A 25,929-nucleotide genomic window follows, 5' to 3' on the forward strand; every position below is an offset into this window, starting at 1 on the left:
AGGTTTTATAACAAGGAGAAAACAAAAGCTTTTCAAATACATCTTTAATTAGTTGTACAATTATTGCAACCTTCACTCACCCTCTGACCAGGGTCTCCTGGTGGACCTGGGGAACCTTGCAATCCTGGGTTACCAGTAACACCCTGAAACCAGACGTGGATACACTTAGCATTTTATCCAAGCTACTGCTAACCAGCATTCCCACCACAGTCAGTCTATCCAACGCTTTATATGTATAAGCCAACAAAGACAGAAGCAAAGACACTGGTTTGAAAGACATAAGCCTCAAAATGAAACAGCCTCATACCCCCTTCCTCCCCTTGCATTTCACAGACACAGACATACACACATTCATGCACAAGTACACATTCTGACAGTCTCTCCCAGCTCAAGCTTCACTGGCGATCAGGACTGACGCTCTTTCCATAAAGACATTTTTTCCTTCTTTAGCTGTTCTCCATCTGTGGAAGCCAGACAGGAGTGTGGGAGAACGTGATACTCACTGCTGGGCCAGGGGCTCCTGGGGGTCCTTCTACAAGCATCCCCTGAAAAAGGAAAAAGTGGATGCAGTAGCATTATAGGGCATCCTGTAAGTTGTTGCCCACAGGCAATGGAGAGTGAAGCAAAAAATAGGAGACATGCTTGTTTGATGTTGAGGATCTTACTCATAGCTAAAGGACCAGTGCTCTAGTTATCTGATACTTCTAAATGTGTGTGTGTGGTCAAAATACTTGAATGGGAGCCTGTGGTGGTACAAACAGTATGGGAAGAGAGATGTTAACTACTGCTGCTATTTTGGACACTGTTTAGCTTGTTTAAACTGTATAGGTTGAGGGACTTCTTTATGTGACTGTGGTTGTATATACAGCCTATATGTAAATCTCTCCAGAAGGCAAGCTACCCATGGCTGCCACTGCCCTAAGTAAAATCAAACAGCTAAAGTTACTTTGCACTGAAGTAAATTAAGGCACAGACAAGAGTAAATCAAGTCTGAAAGATGTTTGTGATCTGATGAAATTCCTCTAAAACAATTTAAAAAATATGCAAAATAATTTGATTGTGACATATAAATCACTGCGTGCAAGTAACATAGTGAATAGATATGAAAGTAGGCTGAGAATAATTATGAAAATGTGCTACTTGTCTGAAAAATATGTTGGTTAGAATAACAAAGAAAATATAGTGTACCAGACACAGACCAGTGTAGAGTATTAGAGTATTAGGATCTCTACAATTAAATTATTCTTAGCAATATGTTTGTTTCTTAAATATTTTACTCAGTTAGTATGTACCTATTTATTTAACTTGAACCTTTAATGGAAAGGTTTATTCTCAATAAGAGAAAGATGAGAAAGACTTTTCACTTACGGGCTCTATGACAGCAGGTTCGCCCTTCTCTCCTTTTTCTCCCAGGTACCTTTGACCTCCATGCACCTAAAGACATAGGACATACCAGGTGAATTTCTTTACAAAATAGAAACAAAAGCTTGACTTTTTGTTTCTAAAGACAGACCATCAGTGGTTTAAAGAACAAAAATGCAAATTGTGATATCAATGAACAGCAGATGTCTTGCCTGAAGCCTCCTATACTTAAAATAGTGACAAAATTGGCCATAAAAAGTAAAACTTTATTTTTTTTCAAGGCAAAAAAAGGTGTTTTTTCTACTGGAAAAAATATCAAATGTCATTTTGCAAGAAGCTATAATTTAGGATATGGTCTGACTACTACTTATTAGTTATCCCAAAAGCCAGGAACTGCCCAAAAAGACCCTACTGAGCATGAATGTAGAGGTCGTTAACTGACACTATCCATACAATGACTTAACATGAGAAGAATTCACAAAGAAACAACCACAGTGTTTCCAAAACCCACAAGATTGTACAGTTCAACCTAAAGAGGAAACCAGTACTTAATGAGAAAGTCATAGAGAAAGGCTGAGACTGTGCAGTGGAAAGCAAAAACTGAGCAGTTAAGACTGAACCTAAGGAGACAGATTCCAAGCCAAGATCCAGACAGAGCCTGTGTCACTTCCTGATACTGAGAATCCTGAGGCAAAGTAGAAGGCTGGAAACAAGTAACAATAGACACTAGGTCAGCAATTTCTGTCTGGCTTTATAGTTTGATCTAGACGGATTTAATGAAGAAAAGACGTATTTGTAGATTTTGACTGACTACACAGTATGATCCAAAATCAAAATTGGTGTGACAACTAGTGTAAAGCATCTTTGGTAAACATTCAAGGTCACTGAGTTCAAGAGGTCATAGAAGGTCAACATCTGCTTATGTGTAAAAGACAAGGTGTGTGTTTGTGCTCTACTTGTGTATTTAAGTTTTGTCCCTGAGTAGGCAGAACGATCCAAGCTAACATTAGAAACAACAAACACAAAGGGCACCGAGAATACTCCATCAAACAAATGCTATCAACATGTTCTCCATCCTTCCACATTCCTGAACACCACCTCTACCCCCTCCATGCCCGACCCCCATCCCTCTCAGCGTGACTCCTAAGCAGTCCAGCACTTACACTGCTCTCTTTGATATCTGTTTCAGCTGGAGCACCAGGGCCAACATGTTCCTCATGTGGTACAGATGTAGGCTTGGCGTTGTAGTCGAATTCATCATAGCTTTCATAATTATATTGCTTCTCTGTAAACTCTTTGTCGCCATATGCATTCAGGTCGTATTCCTTAAACTCATACACGTCAGTCCCTGGATCCACCTTCTCCTGGGTGTCCACTGGGGCAGCAGTTTCCACACCAGTAGTGGGATCTACCCCGACCTGTTCCACACCAGTGATGTAATCATCCACTATTTCCTCTACGTACGCCTGGGATCATTCAAGGCAATGCAAACAGAAGGAACAACAAGGTTTGGTTAGTGAAATGAAACCATGGGACCAATGACAATTATTCATGTGTTTTACAAAGTCAAAACAGTAATAAGCACTCTGTTTGAGCAAAAGTACTATATGGCAACTAATTTTCTAGTTAGTTCTACACACATGTCTAATTTGGTACAGCTAAATGCACAAATCCACATGTGTATTGTTAGTAAGCAATGTTACTAAGATTAACATCTGTAATCACATCAATATACCAATATTTTACATTATATATCATCAATATAGCAATTATTTATTCCTTGCAAAACAGCTGGAGTAATTTCAAACTGATATATTTTTTTTAAAAACCAATCACTTAAAATAGGCACAATATGATTCAAACTAAAAGCTGAAACATCGTGAAAAAAGGGGGTAATTTAGACAACAACAACAATAATTTAATCCAATAATAATAATGCAAATGCGTATATACAAATATTTTGAAGAACTTTGGTCCGATGAAGAATAACTCAGGACTAAAACAGTAAAAAGTAATGTAAGCGCAGAAACTGAAGCACTGCACTGATGTCAGTCACAGTCAAACACAATGGGAAAATATCCAAGCATCTCATAAGCACAGGAGTTTCCACCAATACGCTTTTGTACTTTAGCATTGTCTGTCGACTACACCGCTGTCCTCAGTATTTAGGCATGCATTCCTACAAAATATTTTTTTTCCCTCGGATACTCCACCATCGCATCATTTTAAATTAACCTGAGTCCTGAGCTAATTGAAGCTGCATTGTCTATCTTAAGGTACACACAAAGCAATCAGCGATCATTTGGCTGCCAGAGAACAGTATCATATTGTTTTGGTTGAACCCCCAAATGTTCCTCATTATCTTGTGTTTTGTGTGATGGTTTAGCACAAATTAAAACAGGATCTGCCAAATTCAGACTATGGAAGAAATATAGGGGATGTGCCTGTGTAGTGATTTTCCATTGGTTACAGTTCATTAAATGACAAACTTTTCCTGCTTTTGTCTTTATTCAAACTCTGTTTGATGGAGGCTGTTTCTCATGGAAATCAAGTAGTGGAGTAGGCTGTTTGATGTTAATGATGCCGTGTTGGATTGTGACCTCCAAAGATGATCATAAAAATCTGTCTTGTTGCCAGTGATGCCTTACGGTTTTACTAGCGTTTCATTTTAAACCCATTTACCAGGAATTGAAACAAAACTGGAATCCAGATGTTAAATTTCAAATCAATGACACACAGATAATTTTCTACATTCAGAGGAAGTTTATCCTGCAGGGCTTATTTTAACAAACACTTTCATGGTTATGAAATTGATCTAATTTAATAAAACCAAAATTTAAGGTAACACTAAATTTAATATCCTAATGAGATTATCAACCAACCACTAATTATGTACAGTCACAAACAAGTTTATGTAGAAATCTGTGATAGTTCCCAGAAGTTTCTAATAGCTCTTCACCACAATCTATGGTAATCTTTCCAAGGTTCCTCGTTAAAACCTGCTGATTGCTCTTAAAAGCAAAAAGTACAGCACAATAAACATTTTGCATAACTAGCATCATATTGTGTGGAATGACCATATTTGACATGTGTGTATCCAGAAATAACTTTCACTGTGCCTGTACCTCCTGATGGTGATCAAACATGGTTATAGAATTAAAGTAATTTTATAAGATATAGACCTCAGGACATTTTCCCATAGCTTAGTTATCAAACATTTTTAAAATCTCAGGGTTTTAAAAATAAGCAGTTTTAAAAAGTTACCTCGCCTTGTCCTGCAGTATCAGTGGGATTCTCAGGTTGACTTCCATCCACTACGGTGTAGTCATACTCACCTGTATAATAGTCTCCACCCACATTTGTCTGAAATTGGAGCAAGAACAACACAGGGAAGGTTTGTAACGGGTAAAATACAGTAATTATCACCAATCTTGGTGATGTAGATGTCTTCATCTGCCTCTAGCACACCCTTTCTCAAACAAAGAAACACAAAGAGAGCTAATTTTATAATTATGATTGTAATAGACATGTGAAAATTATTGCTACAGAATTAAGTATATCCAGAATATGTATCATAATGAGCAATAAAAGCAACTAACAATTGCTCCAATAAAAGAAATGTAGCCAAGAAATACAACCAACAGAGACAGAGAGGGCAAAAATGAGACGATGAAAAACTAAAAATAAGGGAAAAAAGGAAACCATACATATATGTCGTTCTTGGTGACACCCATAATAACTGCTCGTCAAGTTTTACCTGAGTTTTGGCTGCTTCAGTAGGGGAAGGGTCAGTGGTTATCTCTCCCTCACTGTAGTCATAGACATCATAGTTAGGGTACTGTTAAAAAAAAAAAGGAAAAAGAAGGCATCCACAATCAATTAGTTGGTGCAATCATGTAAATAAAGCAGCACGATGTCTTCATTTACAGACAATGTACTTCATTTACATGGCAAGTAAGCGTTCATGCTTCTCAAAACTGGTTAAAATCCAAACTTAAACCACACAAAACATTAAATATATAGCTTCTTGCTATTTTAAAAATAGCAATGGCTGGTTGATGTTAGGGGAGATTTTACATCCATATGAGGAAATGAAATCCTTTAGCACATGGATGAATGGAACATTCCTTTATCCTTCCCCTTCCTCTGAGAGACCCTCCTGAACATAAGCAAGCAAACAACAATTAAAATTCCTGTTTGCTGCTGACAGGAGGTTAATAGGTTAATGCAATGCCAGTGAAAATGTATCTGCTTCTGCCGCTTAATTTGAATGCCAACAATTGCTGGCGGCTTTCATTAGTGGCTCTTTAAAAGACAAAACTCAAGCTGTACAGAATCACCGCAAGACGGTAAATTATGGGGAGCATACAGGATAGAGCAGCAGGGGATAAAACCATTGTTCCTCTATTTTAAAACCTGACTCCTATAAAAAGAAAAACACTCACACACCCACTGGGGTATTGAAATAGTCCATGTGAAAACAATGCATTTATCTGAACAATGTGTACTCATCAACTTCAGATGGTGATAATGGTGATGTGTGCATTATGTTGCTGTTTATATACATTTTAAACATTAATTCAACCTGCCCTGACCTGAACCTGAGGAAATATCATAATACACACTCTGCAAGACTGAGTCAAATTTATCTTATTCTCCTTAAGATGAGGTAGAGGAGCAGATGAGCGCCACTCTTAAAGCTTGTCATTAAATATCAAGCTGCAGCCTGGAGAAAATTGCCTTAGCTTAGGAGAAACACTCAAGGAACAAGGAAACATTTTTATCTTGGCTGACTTAAGACAAATCAATAAATCATATGGTCTAAATTATCTTTAAAATGTATTATGCTCATCATCTTTTGGCTTTAACTTCATATTTACAGTAAAAACAGCAGACTTCTATCTACTTCTAGCTTCTTCTCATCTAACCCTAGACCAAAGAAAGTAGATGTGTATTATATGTTTAAATACTTAAAATCATCATTTAATGGGCATTTATTGTGATACTGCCCATAACCAACAAAGTGTTATGCAAATGAGTCACTGTAGTCCTTTAAAAGAAAAAAAAAGAAAACTTTTAGTTGTCCTAACACTGTCAAAACAGAGGCAAAGTAGATTAAGTTACCAGACCAGCCCCTAATGCTACACTCTATGCGCAGGAATAAATATTAGTCCCTGGACAACTGCTAAGCTCATAAAAACAATAAAAGAGCCACGGCCTGCTGCAAGGCTGGCCTGGCGTCCGTTCAGCGGCCCAGAGAGGGAGAGGTCACAGAAGAGAGAAGTTCTGGCCAGACTGACTGAAATGGCTGAGAGAGGGGGAGAGAGAGAGAGAGAGAGAGAGAGAGAGAGAGAGAGAGAGAGAGAGGACAGGGTTAGATGGAAATAGGGAGGGAGAGAAAGAGAGGGAGAGAGAGAGAATGAAGAAATAATTTATAAAGATTTATGGTGTTGAAGTGCTTGGCTGAGCTGAAGGCCTTCACCACAGGCATGGATGAAAGACGTAAATACTGAGGGGTGCTTATAAAAAAAGAGCACTCCCCCCAGCTTCCTTCTCCATCACTCCGCTTGCTCTTTTAACCAAGTTGGTAACATGTGGTTCATGACCACTTGCTTCAGGATAAAATCATTTCACCTAACAAAGGTAAATGTAACTGTTTGGGCTAAAAGATCACAAAAATATCCTTTTCAACAGTGATTAGTCATTTTCAGGAAATGTTTTTCAGTAGTGCATGAGTACATAACTTTTTTTAAATACTGATCTGGAATGAAGGAAGAACATTCTTGTTATAAGTGTACAGAAACCAACAATGAATAAACCAGATTTACAAGGTTTTTAAAGCCAAAACATTCCCTGCTGTCTATTTGAATTGACAAGCTCCTTGTGTTGCTGCCGAGAACTAACCTGATGATGAAGCAACATTTTCCAAGACCCATACCCACTCTACAGCCAATATTTCTGAATAGAGAACCAGCTCCTGATTTTTTTTCTTAAAAACCAAGAATCTAAAGTCGACTTTTCCAGGTACTGGAAGTCTAGCTGGGGAAGGGATAGCTTAAATTTCCCTGGGAGTTTGGGCAGAGCCTGCAGAACTCGTTAGTGATATAAATCACGGGGCCACTCCAAAGTGGGCTCAGACTTTGTGGCAGAGAAAAAAGAAAGGTTTCCAGTGTGAGCTCATCAGTTATTTAGTGAAATACTGAAGGAAAATGTCAGCCGGCAGAACAGCTTGAACTAGCAAAATAACAAAAAAATGAAGATGGAAAAAAAAGAAGTCCTGACACAAAGCACTGTATTTCAATTAAGAAATATGGCTAAAGAAACAACAAGTGGTATTTGGGAGCCAGTGGTAATAAAACTTGCATTTCAAACTAAACCATGTATTTTGATATGTCAGCATGTTTCCACTAGTAAAACACAAAGTGGAGAAAATGACAGATTTAGAGTTGACACAGAAACCCGTGCACGCACGTTCTTATTCATGGAGGACTGTTTGTAAAAAGTTTCCACACAAATTGCTGAAATTATTATTATTATTATTATTTTTGGTTTATTTCTCAGAGACTGAAACTGAGCTACATTAAACCAGGGCAAATATACAAAACTGCACAGACACCTGGTATGTAATTACACCTTACACCCAGCCTTTCAATTCTTCCCATTTTACAAATTTAAATGTCATTTATCCCAGTCTCCTTTTTTGTCCTTTTAACTCATCTTTGACTCTCTTATTAAAAACATCAAAGAATAAAACCCTGTTTCTAAATTCCTGCTACTACTAACATATTTCCTCCCTTCCTGTTTCCTTAATTCTTTCGCTTACCACAAATATTTCTCTCTGCCTGCCTCTTCTCTATAAAATCCTCCCTACTTCCCCCTCCTCTCTCCCAGCTTTCTTTTTCTTTTTTGCTTCAGTTAAGCAGGAGATAGTGCTCCCACCTGATCTCTGTTTCTAAAGCTACCCCAGTACTGACCTCATACTCAGGTTCCTGAGCCTGTGGGGTGTCTTGATGGTTGGGGGTTTCACAGTCGGGGCTGTAGTGTTCACAGTAGTCATAGGCTGCCCTGGGGTCTGCCACTATCAGCAGCTGCTGGATGTCACCCTGGAAATGGAGGAGAAGAAGACTTTCAGCGAAAGACAAGTCAACAAAGTTTTAAGACGACAGAGTCACGAATTAGGATGCACGTTTCCCTGCTGCAAATTCAATTACCAGACTTTTTTTTTTATTCTGCGTATCCCTCAACATAAACGTTCTGTTGATTGTTAATTCACAATACTATATGAGTTGGTCAGTAGTGCTATTTAGTTCAGTGTAGTTTCTGCGAAAGCAGCTTTTTTCTAGTTTGGTTTGGCAAATAGCTCCAATACCAGGAAGCCTCAGACACTGCTGAGTAGAAGCTAGTCAGGGGCATGAAAAAGAGCTGAACAGACCACTTCCCATCTGCAGCTGGAAACAAAAAGCTTAGCACAGTAGCCTAATCTATCTTCATTTAATCCAGAATCCAGCCCACTAAGTTTAACTGTATTGTGCAGGTCTCTAAACAGCACAGAAGAGAATTTAAATAAATTAATGTTCCATGGGGTTTGCATTTAAGATTTTGCTTTTCACATTTCCCATTGCAGGATTACATCTTGGACCTTTTCAATCAATAATCCCTTTTCTTTCAGTCATTTGTTTTTGTCAATCACATAAAGCTTATTGAAAAAAAGGAAAGAAAAACAAATTTAATGTCAAATCTTTCAGAGAGTCTTCTTTGCAGACACCACTAACGTTTCTTTCTCTTGTCTTTTTTTCCCCACAATTACAAATAGAAACCAAATGTTAACGCCCATGTAGCATACACCTATTTCTTCAGCTTTACACCAGCACAGTGATAATAAAATGTGACAATAAAACAACAAGGCAGATGTTGTGCAGTACCAGAGGCAGTAGTCTCTTGACTATTAATTAAGGCTTTAGGGGAGTCTGTAAGCTTTTAAAAAGAGCTATTGTACAGTTCCCCCCCAACTCAGCCGTGAGGGACGGCAAGTCCCCTTACACAGCAGATAAATAACCAAGGTCTGTACTTATCTAAGGCTGTCTGTTTTTCATGAGCTTTTGGAAAAGGAAATTAGATCCCCGCTCCCAACTGTTTCATCAGCCAAAGGCTCTTTTTCCATGATCGTCTCCGAAAGAATTTCTAAACCAGGAACTGCTTTACTACTGATATGAAGCATTCTATCTATACCCATCTACCATATGGGCACCTCAGCTGACTTTTTCAGAATCCACATGGACTAAGAAATTCAGTGGACAAACAAACAAGGAACATAACCTGAGTGCTGCATGAAGGTGAAGAGAGGCCACAAACAGGGTGGCCCCTAAAGAGGAAGCACATACATGCACGTTGCATTAAATTACAAGAGGCAACATCTGTATAAGCTTAGATCTCTGGAACACATTAGAGACTAACCGCCCTGTGCTCCCATCATATGTGCCCAGTATATTTCAACAGCCTATTAAACAACCAAAACAACAACTAACATACGTAAATAAATTTGACATATGGCTTAATGAAAGGATGTTAATGGCATATGTGCCATTTATTCTACAATTATCATAATTATGTTTGCCTATGACTCATTTGAATATCCATCTTTCCATATGCATACATAGATTTTCCATGTAAAGACTATAACCTGTCTAGAGAAAGAAGGTGCTGGTGGTAAATGTTGGTAAAGCAATAGGAAAGAAAGAGATTACCTGCACCTGCTGTAACACTGACTGAAAGGAACAACAAAAGCTACAATGACAAGTCCCCCCTCAAACTAATACTCTAGCTGCTTGCTTGTTCTTTTTATAATTTACTACAAATGTATCCAAACTCAATGGTAGAAGATAGAACCGTTAATAACACAGACATACTGATTTTAGCAGAACTTCTTTCTGTTTCCTCTTTCTTCTATGAGTAGACAGTAACTTTTCAATTTCATGCTTTTCCAGTTCCTTCACTTAAGCATAGTTTGTATGTTTAATCACAAGGAAAATAAATGGCACTGGACAAGGCAACAATATATTTACTATAACAAGAAAATATGCACGAGTCCAAAAATGTCACCCAGGGATTTTCAAAAGACCACACACACTTGGCCCATTTATGAAGCCTGACAGTGATTCAGTCACCCCCAAATTCCACAATCAGCTTCTCATTCCTTGCCCTCCTGCTCTACCCCACCCTGGATTTATTCCTTGTCTTCATCTTGGTGCATTTGTTGATGTTAGTGTCTGTATTGCATTGCACAGCTCTCTGGCATTTTTTAGTTCTTCCTCAGAGTTATAGGAATGATCCACAGCAATGGTGTGGATCTCCTCAGAGTTGGCATGGACATAATGGGATGAATCATCTGTCTAAGCCACACTAGAATAAATCAATGAATGGATCCGCGGACAATGTGCATGTGTGTAAAACAACAGCCTCGACACATGTTAACTGTCATCTCCTGCTTTCACAGCAAACTTTAACCAAAGAGCAGGACATAAAAAGGATGAGCCACTAATCAAAGAAAAGCTCTGCAAATTTATCTTTAATGCACAGGAAAACCATTTAATTCACTAAATATTTACACAAGAGTAAGGAAAATAAATGTGGGCTGTTTTGTTTCTTAAATGTGCACATTTCACATTTGATTTTAAGCAAAGAGGGATAAAACAGAAGACAGACACTCTTAGATGTCCTTGGGTCTATGACCAGGGAATTCTAACATCTGCTGCAAGTAGTCGCCCTTGCTAACAAGGAAAAAGAACTGCACATGGAAAATTACATGCAGGCGGACGGTTTGTTTCTTATCTATAAAACCCATCCTTACTTTATTTTGTTATGAAATATTTACTTTTCCTAGAAATGTTAGCCCTTAAAACTGACTTTCTTTGCTATGCAGATGACACCCACCTATATTTCCCCATAAAGTGTGGTGCTACAGATACATCTTGAATTATCTCCTGCTAAACATTGGCCTCTTTCCAGTCCCTTTTAAACCTCAGATTTATTGTATGGGTTTGTATCAATTAGTTGTAATATTAGCTGCATTATTTAAAATGTTTTTATTCAGTGTGCCCCTTTTATGTTGCCTCAGAAATCTTTTTTGTTTTTAATTGTTTATGTTAATGCTTTACCCTGCTTTGAAGTTTTAAACTGTTACTCTTTTGTATAATATCTTGTCTTTTTTCATAAAGCACATTGTTTTTAACACAGGTATGGTGTTGATTGTGATGATATTTGATAATTAGCACACATTTCTTCATCCATAAGTCTCAACATTCATTATTTATTTAATTTCATTGTGCATCCTTTTAGACATTATTCATTCTCATTTCACATATACTTTTAAGACTGTGAAGACTTTTACTCTTAACCGTAATACTGCCTTGATTTTTGTTCCTGCAGACTGTGTATATCTGCAATTGGTTAAATAAAATGACATTGAGTCAGGCTGTGCAGGATATTAAATTCAAGGTGGATGTCCACAGTTTCTAAGAGAAATCTGTTTGTATTTAAAGTATTTAAAAATATGAAAACTAGAATGAACTGCAATCCTAAAACATAGACTTAATTCAACTTAATTTATGAGTTATTGCCAGAGAAAAAGACCTGTCCTATAAAGATGTGAATGTAGTGTGATGTAGTCTGGTATCTGTTCTGATTAGTCAATATAACGACAGGTTATTTTTCTTTGTCTTTGGGATTGAGAATGACTGACCAAGAAAACGGAATTTGCCACCATATGCTCAATCACTTACACAAAAAGACTTGACCTTGTAAGCGTGCTAAGACATGATCCATAGTTTCCTCTATGACAGCAACTAAGTAGGTAAATATGGCACTAAATGTTACTGCCTGTGGACAGGTATACCAGGTAGTTTTAACTTGTGGAGGGAAAATTAATACACAGAGAACACATAGTTATGAAAACACTATGTAAGCTAACAGCTAGCCTTACTTAACATAAAATTTGGGGTGCTCCAAATATTTCACTGAGCCAATAAAACTTTTCACTGGAATTACTTTGTAGAATAAAATAAATAAAACTTCAATAAAACAGCAGGTGAACCTCTGAGGGCACCATGTCCATCGTGCATAGGTGTTATTGCAGATGTTTTAGCTTTTTAAATTAAAAAAAGCATTTTAAATAGACACTGCATATAATTATTTTATTTTTTCTCACAGTAATTCACTCGAGTATTTTCTTTACTTAACTTCTCACACATACCTCTGAACAAGCTTGGCATACTGATCATATGCAACGCCTATTTTTCCAAACTCTGGGGAGGGAATACATCTTGAAAGAGCCAATACACAAATGGAATTTCAAAACTGTACAAGTACAACAATTAACCAAGTAGCACAAAGGAGGAAAAGTGTATAATACTCTCCAGATTTCTTCCAGTATTTCATCAAATGCAGCCACTGTGGTCAGCGCAGGGATAACGTTTCTTCTCAAGCACTGGGGGCATACAAATGTCTTGCACCCTTCAAATATTAAAACATTTGGCCTGCCAGTAGCTCACAAAACTGTTGAACTATTTGAACCATCTGTTTGCCTGTCTGCCCACACTTTCCTCACTTCTTTCTCTGTCACTTTTTCCTTGATCTGCTCTTTTCTATCAGGCAGTTCTTTTTTATTACTTTGCTCAAAATACAAAGGTAACAAATGGTGGGACTGAACTATATGCAATTATATATGTAACCAGGGCTAATTTATAGGGAAAATGCTACAGAACAAAAATGCTCTCATTTACAAATCACAGTGAACAAAAAACATAAGCAGTGACTGATGACATTCTCATCAACCCTGACATTAAATACGAACATTCCTATTACACAATCTTTACCAAAACATTTTGTGACAGATATTAGAGGGTGAAAATGACTGAGGCAGATGAGAAACACTCACAGCGCTCAACTTCTCTCAAGCCAATCATAAACAATGATTCACTTTAAGGCTAAGAGCACATCAGACTCTTGTTATATTCCCCTGCCAAGGACTGTCCTGCTTGAGGGACAGTGTTTTGGAATGAAACACTGTCCCTGTGCAGCAATGACAAACACATACACAAACCATCTCCGCCTCTCTCTCTCCGACATACACACATGGACGCTCACACTTTTTCGCACAAAACAACACAAACGTAAACACAGAGACAGACATCTGGCACAAACAAAGAATCCTTTAAAGTCTGAAAAGTCGATTTGCGTAAAAACAAGAAGAGGAGATGATTTTACTTTGAATATCTTGTGGCTTTTATTTCAAAGAAGAAAGAGGGGGGGAAAGGCATTTGGAGACCCGGTCAGTGAGCATATCTCTTAAACAGCTGCGCAATCCTAGCCAAGACTAAGCACACACTGATCATATTTTCCCCTAGCGTTCACTTTTCGGTGCGCTTCCAGCTTTGACACCTGCTTATGCAATCTACTGCAGTAAGGTAACCTACTCACAGCAACTGGAATGAGAAAGCATCATAGTGTAATTACACATAAACACAAGCTTTTTTTGCTCACCAGCCACAATTAGTATTTTAGATTGAAGAAGACTGTTCAGTCTAAGAACATTGTTTCTTAGAATTGCACATTATTAAATCTGTTAACCTATCTGAAGGTTTGCTGCAGGTAAACTAAGTAAACTAAGTCTATGGTGTCCACTTTTTGTGAGTGTGAGACCAAAACGTGGACACCATAGCTTAATAGAACTTTAAATAAATGGAAACAAATTACATTCTGTTTCTTTATGAACAAATGATCTTTTTAAAACACGTGGAGCAACTTCGAGAAAGTTAATTAATGAATTTATCTATATCTGAAGCTTTAGAGGATTTGGTAGGCATCCTTTAAAACTTCAAAGCAAGTCAGGCGTAACTCTTACTCCCAGCCGTCACGCTACACTAAGGTGAATGACTCATAGCTCTGTATTCAGTATACAGGCATGAATGTTATCAGGCACCTCTTAGACTGAAAGCATTTTTTAAAAAACACAATGTCTTCTCCACCAGCTATGTAATCAAGTCAGATAGAAATCCAACTGAAATGAATTCAACATTTTAGAGTGAAAACATCATTTTTGGTGTACCTCCACAAATTTTTAACATGAGTACATTTTATATATAAAAGACTATGAAAGAACTGGTCTGCTGATTGCAAAGCTGTTTCAAATTTTCACAATACATTTATCGAGATAGTCCGGAAAGTCTTCTAAAAGTTTCCGCAGCCTACAAGGTATTCTGTGATATGCCTATAACAGCTGTAAATTTACAAAGAATCCCAATGCATAACTTAATGAGCAAACTCTAAACATAGCACATGGCTTTCATATACTTTCAAACACGCTTTTATCTATAAGAATATGCTAACAAACAACTTTGTGGCCAGTAAGAATTTTTTCCAAAAACAGTGCAGCTTGCCCACAAGTAGCAATTTTAAAATCAACACGTCTTATGTTATTACACTTGAAGTGGAAATAATTACAGCTTAAGATACAATTCTAGCTGGAGCTTACTGTGTGATGCACTGATCAAAAACACCTTGCAAATCATAAAAAACGTCTTGGAACACAAGGAATCATTTTCTTCTTTCTAGGTTTTACAAAGAGCGCATCCTACATTGCTCTGTAATTTAATATCATTTAGCTTATTGTATTTTGAAACAAAGAACACTCACGCAAGCCAAATGAGAACTATTAAATCAGACTTAAAAACAGAAAAGAATGACTGTGGTAAGTTTTCACTTTATCCCCTTTAATCTTATTCACCTTAATTATATTAACCAGAAATCACTTTGGAATTCATTCATTCATTATGACCTAAAACTAATTTATTTCATTATAGTTAATGACCTATGCATAAAAAATAAAGCTGTAAATCGACATGGGGAAAAAACATATAAGTGAAGAGAAGCAACATCACAATTTCAAGTGGTTTCACTGTGGAAAGGCATCTCTGACCTAGAAGCAAACTTTTTGCTGACTGCCGAACTTAGCAAGCATTCTACATTCAGCTAGCCTCCAAGCAAGCCTAATGCGTTTCATGCCATCATTTATTTCACATCTGCTGCTGAGCACAAAGTTACAAGTTCCCAGAACCATTTTATCACTGTCCTCTTAATTTTGATTCTGCTTCTCACAGTTACTGATCAATTGTGACACAATTAATTCATAAAAAAACATAATATAGTTTAGGCAGTCGACATCGAACAGACCCCTTTATTTCCTTTGTAGTTAAATATCCAAATCAAATTAGTGCTGAGAGAAAAAAAAACACATTGAGTAGCACACTGTGCAAGTAGCCTTCACAATAACATTGCCTATGGCTCTTGCCAAGTATACAAAGCCAATATTGTTGTTCTGGCCAATAAAATTCCCTATTATATATATGCACACAGAATGAAAGGCAAATAAAATGTCTGGCCTTAAAGCTTTTGGACTCTAAGTATTACAAACTACAATTGTCACAGTGTTAAATGGAAATCATTGAGAATAATACTCACAATGTGCGTGCAATTAAGCTTAAACAGAAAAGAGAAATTGTTGGCATCTAGGTCAGTTTGCTGTAATAGTTTCAAGGCTTAATGAATGCAATCTATTGGTGAATGTCTGCATTACACATATGTAAGACATTCCTATTGCAATTATGTGTAAGCAGGTTTTTACCTGTATAGCACTGAATCTTTGCAAACTTTGTACACCCATAACTCCATAAAAATGATCATACTCTAAAAAAAACTGTATTCAAGTCTTCTGCCCAGATGCAGCCTAGGAAAGCAATAAAGCAACAATATGACTGCAACAGGCTTGCAGCTATTCACACACCACATGGTATAAGTTTCTCTTGTCTTATCACCTAGCTTGCTGTAAAACAAATTAGTCCCAAATTTGACAACGGTCTTTAAAATAATTTCACAACATAAACACCACCAACCACACAGAGAAAATACTTCAGGTGAGAAGATATTCAATATGGCCGTCATACCTCAAAGACCTCTTCATCTAGGATTCGGGTGCCAAAGACTGTGATGCCCTCTGTGCTGATAATGGCATGGTCACTTCTGGCGAGTGGTCTTGTCACCTTTTTCTTACAGTCCACAATGATGGTAACGCTCTTCTTCTCCACACTGATAGCTACACGATGCCATCTGTTTAACAAAGAAGGACATCAGAAATACCACAATGACCCTCTGAGTTTTAGGAAAACTGCTTCAGTCCACGGCTAAGGGAATAGTTAACATTTAGTTTAGGAAGTGGAAACGCTTACCAGTATTTGCTATCACATCTGGAGTTGGATATGAAGCTCTATATGATTATACTGGTAAATACAGTCACAGGACTTATTAGCTAGATCAAGCTAGTACTGGTTTAGACCTCCATTTGCCTTCAAAACTGCCTTAATTCTTTTGAGGCACAAATTTGACAAGGTGCTGAAAACAGAGATTTTGGTCCATATTGCTAGGACAGCATCCATCATATGTATCTCACATTTCACTACATCCCAAACATGCTCTATCGGACTAAGATCTTTAGGTCAGTACAGTGAACTTATTCACTTGTTCAAGAAACTCATTTGAGATTATTTGAACTTTGTGATGTGACACACTATCCTGCTAGAAGCAGCCATCGGAAGATGCATACACATTGATCATAAAGGGATACTCATGGTCAGCAACAACACTTGTAAATGATGCTGCTGCTTCCAATCAGATCAAAGGCCATTCTCTGTAAACCCTATAGATTATTGTATATAGGGATATACCACTAGATCAACAGTTGCTAAAATATTCAAACCAGCCCACCTGGTACCTACAACCACACTCAAAGTCACTTAAATTGCCTTTTTTCTCCATTCTTATGCTTATTTTAAACTTCAACAGCTTATCAGGATTAGCTGAAGTTCAAAAGCAGTTGAGCTGGTCCACTGAACAAAGTGGCCAATGAGCATATGTAGCTTAGCTTAACTTAGTCTAATGTGTAGAAGGATAAAACAGCTAGCCTGGCATCAATGTACCAGCTTGCACTGGTACAGTGCTATTTGCCCTGTGGCATCTGGAGAGCTATGCATAAATTTCCAAGAAGTACATGCAAAAGTTGTTTTTTTGTTAACTATGAAAGTATTCTTCAGTTTTTGCCAGAAGAGCATGTGAGTATTTTCAAACTAGTTGGACTAGTCCTATGAATGGATCCACATTGATTGAGCTGTATATTTTCACTATTTATCACCAACAAAGAACAACTCGTGAAATCGCTGCAAGGCATTTCTGTTGGCATTTATATGAAAGATTGCTGGCAACTTTTAACAATGATTTGTTTCAGCTTCATTGGACAGCTATGAGAATCCTGTCCTTTACTGCATATCAGTGTATAGCAGTGTAGCTGTAAATAATTTAGAAAGGCTGTCATTAAATTGTTGCCAGCAATTTATTTGCCATTACTGTCTGAGTTGTTCCATATGGTGTTAATGACTGAACAACATATGATGATAATAAATGTGCAGAGCTGCGTGTCAGTTTACCAGGCTGGAAGAGTTAAGTATGCACTGAGTGCCTGAGAAAATACTAACAGAGCGGTTCTGCTTAGCACAAAATATAACCTGAATCTTTTAAAATAGAAAAAATTACCCTAAATGTACTGCTTGTGAGCTAACCTCACAATTTCCATAACAAACAAACTCCAGATTTTGAGATATTGCTGAGATAATGGGATAACTGCACGTGGCATAGAAAATGTACTATTTAGGGGACACAAAAGTCTTTCATCTACATTTTCTCTTCTAGTGTGTTAAAGCGCTCCGTCACTTACTTGCCATCAGAAAGTTTGACGGAACGGAACAAAGGGTACTCGTCTGGGACAGGCTTGCCATGCTGGTCCTCATATTGGAAGATAGGGGAACGGCCCACCTCTACTCCAAGCTGCTGCACGCCTTGCTGGTTGTACACAGAAAGCAGGAAGGACTGGAGGCCAGCCTTGGGCTTGATGGTAAACACTATAGAGAAATCCTCTGGGAATACCCCCCCTAAAGGTGGAACACGTAAGAGAAATATTGGGCTGTCACATTAGTAAAGATGAATATAGAGTTTATATAGTCCTAAAATTGCTGAAATGAACATGTTTTACACCAATATTCTGATTAAGAGCAATGTAACGATAAAACAGCAGACATGAAAGCTACATAGCAGAACCAAGATAGATTTAATAGTTTAATAAAAAATATCTCTTATGGGAACTTTATTATTTCATTTGTTTGGTGTTTATCAACACTTCTTTTTGCCATCTCACTGTGTACAATGATATAATGAACATAAACAGATAAACAGAAGGACATGATAAATTAACAAACATGTCAGCGTTTTTACTTGCTCACGGGCACAGAGTGTATATTTTGCTTGTAATAATTAAAAACTTTCAAACTGTCCTCCCTTAAGAAGCATTTGTGCTACTGGAGACTTCCTTTTACCTTGTGCCCTGTCTTACAAACCTTCTTCTGATGTTATAACTAGGGCAATTGTATTGTAATTAGTAGAGAGAACTGCTTTTGCTCCAACTTTCTCTCCTCAGATTAACCCACAAAGTCTAGACCACTGGACGCGAGTCCGTTTTACTGGGGAAGTTAAACGAAACCTTGGCATGTCCTGAAAGGCCTTGGTAGTGGTGATGCAGCCGTATTAACTTTATAAGGGCTATAAATACAGCAACTCAAACAAATGTCATATTTTTTGTGAACATAATAGTTTGGTTCAATGAAAAAATAACTAATACTAGCCAAATAAAAGTCCAATTATTCTGACTGAGGACATTTTGACACTTTACTTCATGACACCTCCAACACCTCACCTCTCAGGCTCACTTATATTACTCAAGTTTCCATTAGTGAACATGAGCATGCTGTCCAGTTAAGCCAAAAATTACACAGGCTTATTTTCTAATTCCTTCAATTACTGCATTTTAGTCTTTCTTTTTGCTCTTTGAAATGTAGCCAGATTCAAAAAGAGTAACACACACTGCACTGACTGGGACATTTCATTTCACAGCAATGAATCCTTAATAAATTTCTCTCACTTTGCTGGAAGTCCATTTTGAGTAAGTAAGCAACTGGGGACCATTTCTAAACTTTGCCCTAGTAGTAAATGAATAACAGGCCGCAAAGGGAGGCATGATTTGTTTGAGCAGCCATGCAAGCAGCAGTGGTATATTATAATTTGGGGGACTAGAAAGAGATCTCTTTTTTTTTTCCAGATTAGCTTCTCCTCACTGCCTCCCTGTTAAAACCAGAGGTCTCAGTGTGCAGCTCTACTTGTGGTTCCTCAAGCTTGCAAAAGGTAGATTGGGAGGCAGATGCTTCAACATATGGTTCTCCTGCACCAAGCTTCCAGTTTGGGTTTGAAAAACAGACTTCCTTTCTACTTCTGAAAGTCAGTTTAAATTTTGCTTTTTGATAAAGGATATAGTTAGGTCTAAATCAGGTGAACAATCCCTTCATTGGAGATACTCTATTGTGGAAACAGACACTGTGGCCCTAGCCCAGATTCATTCCTATCCGACTCCTTTCACTTCCCTGTGACAGGGTGTAGGTTGGTGCATTGTAAAGTCTCTTTGAACAAGTCCACATGGTTACAAAAAGTGGCAGGCACATGGATGTCTGCTTAGAGCTTCCTGTTCACCAACTGATGACAACATTTATGCCACTCAGACCCAAGAGAGGCCTAGCAAACCTGCAGATGGGGAAACTAGAACACATATTAGTTTTGCTGTTATAAGCTCAGGCTGCTGGGGAACTTCCTATGATACACTGAGCATTTCCGCTTCCCCTTATCACTCTCCATACTTTTATAGGTCACTCCTGCATGTGAATACATTTTGTCTTCTCTCTCCCATAGGTTGCCCTATGTTTTACAGGAACACCATGATTTTCTAATATTTCAGACTTAAAAAATCAACTAAAAATTTGACATTTGGCAAATTTGCTTCTGTTCGTAGATAAAAGGTTTTGTTCTCTGCAATTGATTACTGAAATTGGGATTTGCCGAGTTTTGTTTAAAATCTACTTCCTAATAAAATAAATATGGATTAAGTTCTCAAAAACAGCCTAATAAAATAAATGTGGCCTCTCAAAAACAGAAGGGCAACACACTCCAAATGCACATACAGTACAATATGAAAAACCCTTCTAAATTTCACTACCTTAACCACAGACTGAGCATCCACATCTGCCAGCAATTAAACTTGAGGAAAGACACTTTGTTGGACAAGATCAGTGTACAAAACAATAGACATGCTTTTGTTGTTTTTTTTGTAACAGATTTGTCAGTTTTACCAAAATATCAAATAACAAAAATCTGGTGCTGCTCCGCTTACTTTAGCCATGTGTTTACACGCACCATTGTAGATTACCATCCCCTATGGGTTCTTGGAGCAAACTGAAATTCATTGGCATCCTCTAGAAAATGATTCTGGAAAGTCTGCACTGGATTTTAAATGACAGACTTTAACACTAAAGGATTTTATGAGTCATCAAATCATTCTTTGTTATTTTTTGTGAAATACAATCATCTTTAACTCTTTTTTTAAAACTTTGTTATTCAGTGGTTCAAGAAAATAAAACTTAATCATCATACTTTAATCCAAACAACAATTGGCTTGAGCAGCCATGCAAGCACCATAGCTTCACCGATATCTGCCACCCTAACACTTTTTTCTCAGCTAAAATCTCTATGCCAGCATTGGATGAAGTTCCATAATACATTCATTTATTTTCCACGTTGGATGAATTCTAAAAACTGCTAATTTGGCAACGTTTCACCCCCAAATTGAGTCAGAATTACAATGTCTTTGACCTAAAAGCACCAAAACTTTTTAAATCAACCTTACTTACTCAACCTTACTTAACATTAACATTACACTTTACATCACCTGATGCCTTCAATTGCAATAATTTTACAATGGATATATTAGCAGTTGTCTAGAAAGCCTCACAAAGTTTCTAGTATTGTTGTACAATGTTAGTTGTAGCTTATCTTACAGGAAGGCTATTTTAAGTGCTTAAGTTTTTATGCAAGATGATGGCAATTTCCATTACTAATATCTGAAATGAACTGGTCAAATTATGTAAAACCAGTCAAATTAAAGTGCATATTCCACACTACCACAAACATATGTGATCAATAAATAAAGTTCTCAACAACTTGTGTAATCCTCAAGACTCATTTTATAATCATTCTATGGTCTCTAGCATTTAAAATTGGGAGTGTTTGTTTGTTTATCTGCTTTATGGAAGACCTACTATTGTACTACTGTTTCAGTTTCAGTGTAAATACTGAAAAGTGAGGAGTTTACCTGGGAAAAGCTGCTTAGTCGGAGCACTGAGCTGAGTCCTTTTTCCCACTCGATAAGCTACGTCGGGTTTGGATCCTCTCCGCACTGTGCAGAAGCCTGCTGTTTTCCTTATTCCTTCAGGAGAGCTCTGAAAGTCCAGCACCTTCAGTACATCCACGGGTTCAGCTGTAGAGAGAGAGAACAATGAATTGATAAAAATCATCAACAATTTTTCTTATACAACAATTAGTAATGCACTAAAACACAATTTTTGCCACCACAAAAAATAAAATCATTACTTTATTAAGACTCAAAATTTATGTCAGATTTTCATGTACAGTTGTAAATTTTAGTAGTTGTAAATAAAACTACTTCCATGATGAGAAGCCCTGTAAATGAGATACTGTTACAAAGTTGCAACTCTTAAAAGTTGAGTGAATAAGTGAGTCCTCAGTCTGAATGACCATATCGCCAATTGCTAAACCTATACTAAGTGCTGCTGCTATGTAAATATAAGTAGTTAAATAAAATACCAGTTGAACAAAATGAAAGCTGAGCTGATTTATTGATTAATTTAATTTTTATTTTATTATGTTTTTAGTGTCTATGTTGCATGTAACTTTACAGTACACTATAAGCATAGTTAACAGAAAGTCTAATCCAACTTGGCATTTTGATGATAAATCAGCATTTACACTCATTACACCCCTTGCTTTTTCAAGCTTTTTCTTGGCCAAACCTGTCAGTTCAACCAGTTGTTGCTTTATGAGCTGCCTTGGCAGAGGAGCAATAAAAATGTTAGGAACCAGCAGACATAATTGCCCCCCTCCTTACCTCCCCGGTTACCCCCACAGCTAAAAGCCACAGCATCTATGGGATGATAAAAATCATTGCTGCTGATCACAGGGTCTTTGGAATAAGGAGAACACAGCAAGGGGTAGCTTTACAAGCTTCTTAACACTACTAAGCTCTTTTCTATCAATGGATCTGAAAGTCAGAGGTGAAACTGCACAGAACAGCTATAAAAACGATTTCCCATTTGCTCTCTCTCCTCCAATTATCAAACGCTTACTCCAACCTAGTCTTTTTTTTGCACATCTCCTTCTCAAACAGTTTTTCTTCTTAAAACCCTATCTTGAGGCACATCATTAGTTACACTGTAATTACAGGGGATTTAGGTAGCCTAATAGTCTATCTTTAAGGTTTGTGTATATACGGAAGGGTTGACGTCCAGAAGAACGTAATTTGTTGATTAATGCATATCTGCCCGAGGCTGCATTTGCTGAAAAATATACAGTAAGAATAAGTCAGCATTCAAAGATAATTATGAGTGCTGTCTTGCATGGGAAAGTAAATGGAAGAAATGTGTAGGCCTATCAGCAATCACCAATGCAGTCTATTCATTTTACAGACATTCAATACTGCAACATTACTTTGACCGTATTAAAACAACGATATGTGTTTTTAAGGCTGGCTTACATAGTGTATTTTAGACTGACACACAAAACTTAAGTCGTATCTACAAAAAGCTAATATTACCCTTACCATCACACCCTGACTTCATCAATCTTGTGCTAGTAATGGACAGCTCAAATTTCAAATGCAGGTGCCAACCAGTTACACAGAAGCTATTTGAAGGTAATATTAGCTAACATAAATATGAGCTACCACAAGCTACTGGTAATACCATACCAGCAACAACAAAACCCCCGAAAGTAGTGGAACAGCTTTAATGTTTCAGTCCTAAATATGTCGTTTTCTTTCAAAAGTTACATAGCCTGGCTTTATATAAGAAGTCAATAATAAAGCTATGATTGATTTTTGTTTGTTAGCGCTACGTTTGAAATTTTAGTTGCTAATAATATACAAGCATTTCACAAAAAGTTAAATATCAAACACTTCCCATAATTTAGCTTTTTTAATGACGCACACCAAATGTTATATAATCTCTGCATAGTAAATGTTAGTTTACTGAGACAAATTAAAACTTGAGCGCTACAAATGTTCTGCAGTATTGGCGAGAAACATGTTTTTAACCAAATCTTTAAGAAACATTAAAAGTGGATATTTAATTTTCAAAGGGGACTATCGTGCTTTTGCTTATTTTCGGTCTTGTGTGTATTGTTATAGTGGGTGTTACAATGAGGTATTTGCAAGTAATCCCTATGAGCCAAAAGCACAACCTTCCAGGAGCTCCATTTCATACGGGTTTCTTTCTACTCTGGGCAGATTTGCCTAATATGGTCATTTCAGGTGCACAGTTTTTTGCTGTTAGCACAGATGACCCAAACTTCTGCTGAACACACCTTGGAAGGACCAACCAATCAGACGAAGAAGAGCTGGTCTAAGGAAGTACAAGGGAGCTCAGATTGTTTCAGATACTGAATAAACTAAGCAAATTGTGAATCATGCAATGATAGTTGGTAGACTCTATGAATAAAAGCGCATAGGTTGAAATAAGCAAAATAGGTCTCCTTTAAACTTGGGTTCAGCGCAGTTCAACCGCCATTACAAACCAAGTATATACTTTCCTTTAACAGCTACAGAAACCACAGAAATAAAAACCAGGACAACTGTGTCCAGATATCACACAACACATTTGTCTTTTGAATGAGTCAAGGATGAGTGAGTGAATGAGTCTTCAAAGGCCCAGTAATGATAAACAATGTCTGAATGGTCAGCTTAAAATCTCACAGGGACCAGAAGGACTTTAAAGAAAGGGAGATAATAGGCTTAAAGGGAACTCTCCCTTGCCAGGAAAAAAGCCTAGATTAATGTGTTTGATACTGGCAAGAAAACTTTGTGGGAAAATTATTAAAGGGGATCAGACAAAAGCCTTTCATGAAGTTTACAGTGCCGAAAGTCTCCTCATTGAACTTACACTACTCAGCTAAACTCTATGACATGGGAGGGAAATTTGGTTAAAACATATGAAGTAAAGATCAAAATCGCACATACATCATATTTCAATAACTTTAATGTAAAGTTTCATAAAAACAACCATTTGGGGGGTTTTTTTGGGTTTTTTTTAGGCAAACCACAGCCTAATTTGAATTGGCCTTTCACCATACCTTTAGATTGTGTCTTTTCTCAAAACATAAAAACATAATGCTGAAGGAATTATTATACAAATATTCAGCTGTACATTTTCCATCTTTTTAGTCATGTGGCACAAAAAGACAGGAAGTGCTGATGTAGCAGCTCCTGTTCACTTTTAGGAACCAAGAAAAGGTCTAATGGGTGGTGCTATAAGTTGACATGCTGAAACCATTATGGCTTTTTATACTGGCACCACTCCCTGTAGCCCCCCCCCCTAACTAAAACATACACGAGACTAAAGTGAGAAGGCCCCATCCCTGTAGCTACTTCTCCCGTGACCAGAAAAATAACAACTTGAGTGGAGAATCAACCCGCTCATGCTCAGGGGTCGGGTCTGAAATTTTAGATCACGCGAAGCTTTCCAGATCTGCTCCTCGAGGCATTTATGCTGATATTGCTCCAGATAATCTGGTGCCACAGTGCACAATTCTTGAATTTCATTTGTTGAGCATGTGTTAGGCAAGCTGCTCTACTAAGAATCTATTTTTTAAGGCTTTTTTTTTTTTGCTGACACTGCACAAAAAGCAGTTTAACAGACGGAGCGACTTCTGACTCAAACACAGACAGACTTAAAAAAAAAAAAAGAGGAACTGACTGCCAGGTTTTAAACCTCACAAAAAATGCCTCATAAAAAGCAATACAGTCTGTGGCTCTTCTGAGTATTGTCCCAAGTACAGAGCTACTGGTTCTTGAAAAAAGTCAAGCTTGGACTAAAGGTCTCTTTGTGAGTTTCAGAATGCCTTTCTGCATTACTGCATACCTCAAGGCCTCATATATTCCAGATGTGCTGAATTGGCCAGGAACCCCCCACAGACCCACCCACCAGCATCCCATCACCCCCCTGTCCTCCCCCAAACTTTTCAGCTCCTTTCCTTCCACAACCATTCTTTCACAGAAGCCCTGAAAAACAGGCAATATCCCAAAACCATTAAAGATCCCAAATGAGTGGGCACAGCTTCATCCTGCCAAGGAGGTCGAGCCAACATAGCGTATACTGAAAAAAGATTCCCATCTTTCCACCCTAAAAAGAAATAAACCATATTCTAATGATAAGGATGTAAAACCACAAGAGAGAGAAGACAGTTCTCTCGTGCTAAAGGTACCAACGCAGTTTCAGACTCTCCACAGTCTAGTCTGAGGGG

The 25,929-nt window shown here is 37.6% G+C and overlaps 1 protein-coding gene across 1 annotated transcript in view; it reads right to left on the bottom strand.

Annotated features, from left to right (window-relative positions):
- Nucleotides 1-25,929, bottom strand: part of col11a1b (collagen, type XI, alpha 1b) — a 79,009-nt gene that overhangs the window by 50,608 nt on the left and 2,472 nt on the right. Inside the window, exons 2-11 of the mRNA XM_005729081.1 lie at nucleotides 21,710-21,874; nucleotides 18,179-18,392; nucleotides 16,359-16,521; nucleotides 8,337-8,465; nucleotides 5,120-5,200; nucleotides 4,627-4,725; nucleotides 2,526-2,828; nucleotides 1,369-1,434; nucleotides 504-545; nucleotides 81-143 (exon numbers count right to left, since the gene is read on the bottom strand). Of these exons, the coding sequence (XP_005729138.1) occupies nucleotides 81-143; nucleotides 504-545; nucleotides 1,369-1,434; nucleotides 2,526-2,828; nucleotides 4,627-4,725; nucleotides 5,120-5,200; nucleotides 8,337-8,465; nucleotides 16,359-16,521; nucleotides 18,179-18,392; nucleotides 21,710-21,874 (1,325 nt within the window). The remainder of the gene's footprint in view (nucleotides 1-80; nucleotides 144-503; nucleotides 546-1,368; nucleotides 1,435-2,525; nucleotides 2,829-4,626; nucleotides 4,726-5,119; nucleotides 5,201-8,336; nucleotides 8,466-16,358; nucleotides 16,522-18,178; nucleotides 18,393-21,709; nucleotides 21,875-25,929) is intronic.

This window comes from Pundamilia nyererei, unplaced genomic scaffold (assembly GCF_000239375.1).
Source record: "Pundamilia nyererei isolate P.nyererei 1_Seehausen unplaced genomic scaffold, PunNye1.0 scaffold00031, whole genome shotgun sequence".
In the NCBI taxonomy this organism is placed as follows: Eukaryota; Metazoa; Chordata; class Actinopteri; order Cichliformes; family Cichlidae; genus Pundamilia; species Pundamilia nyererei.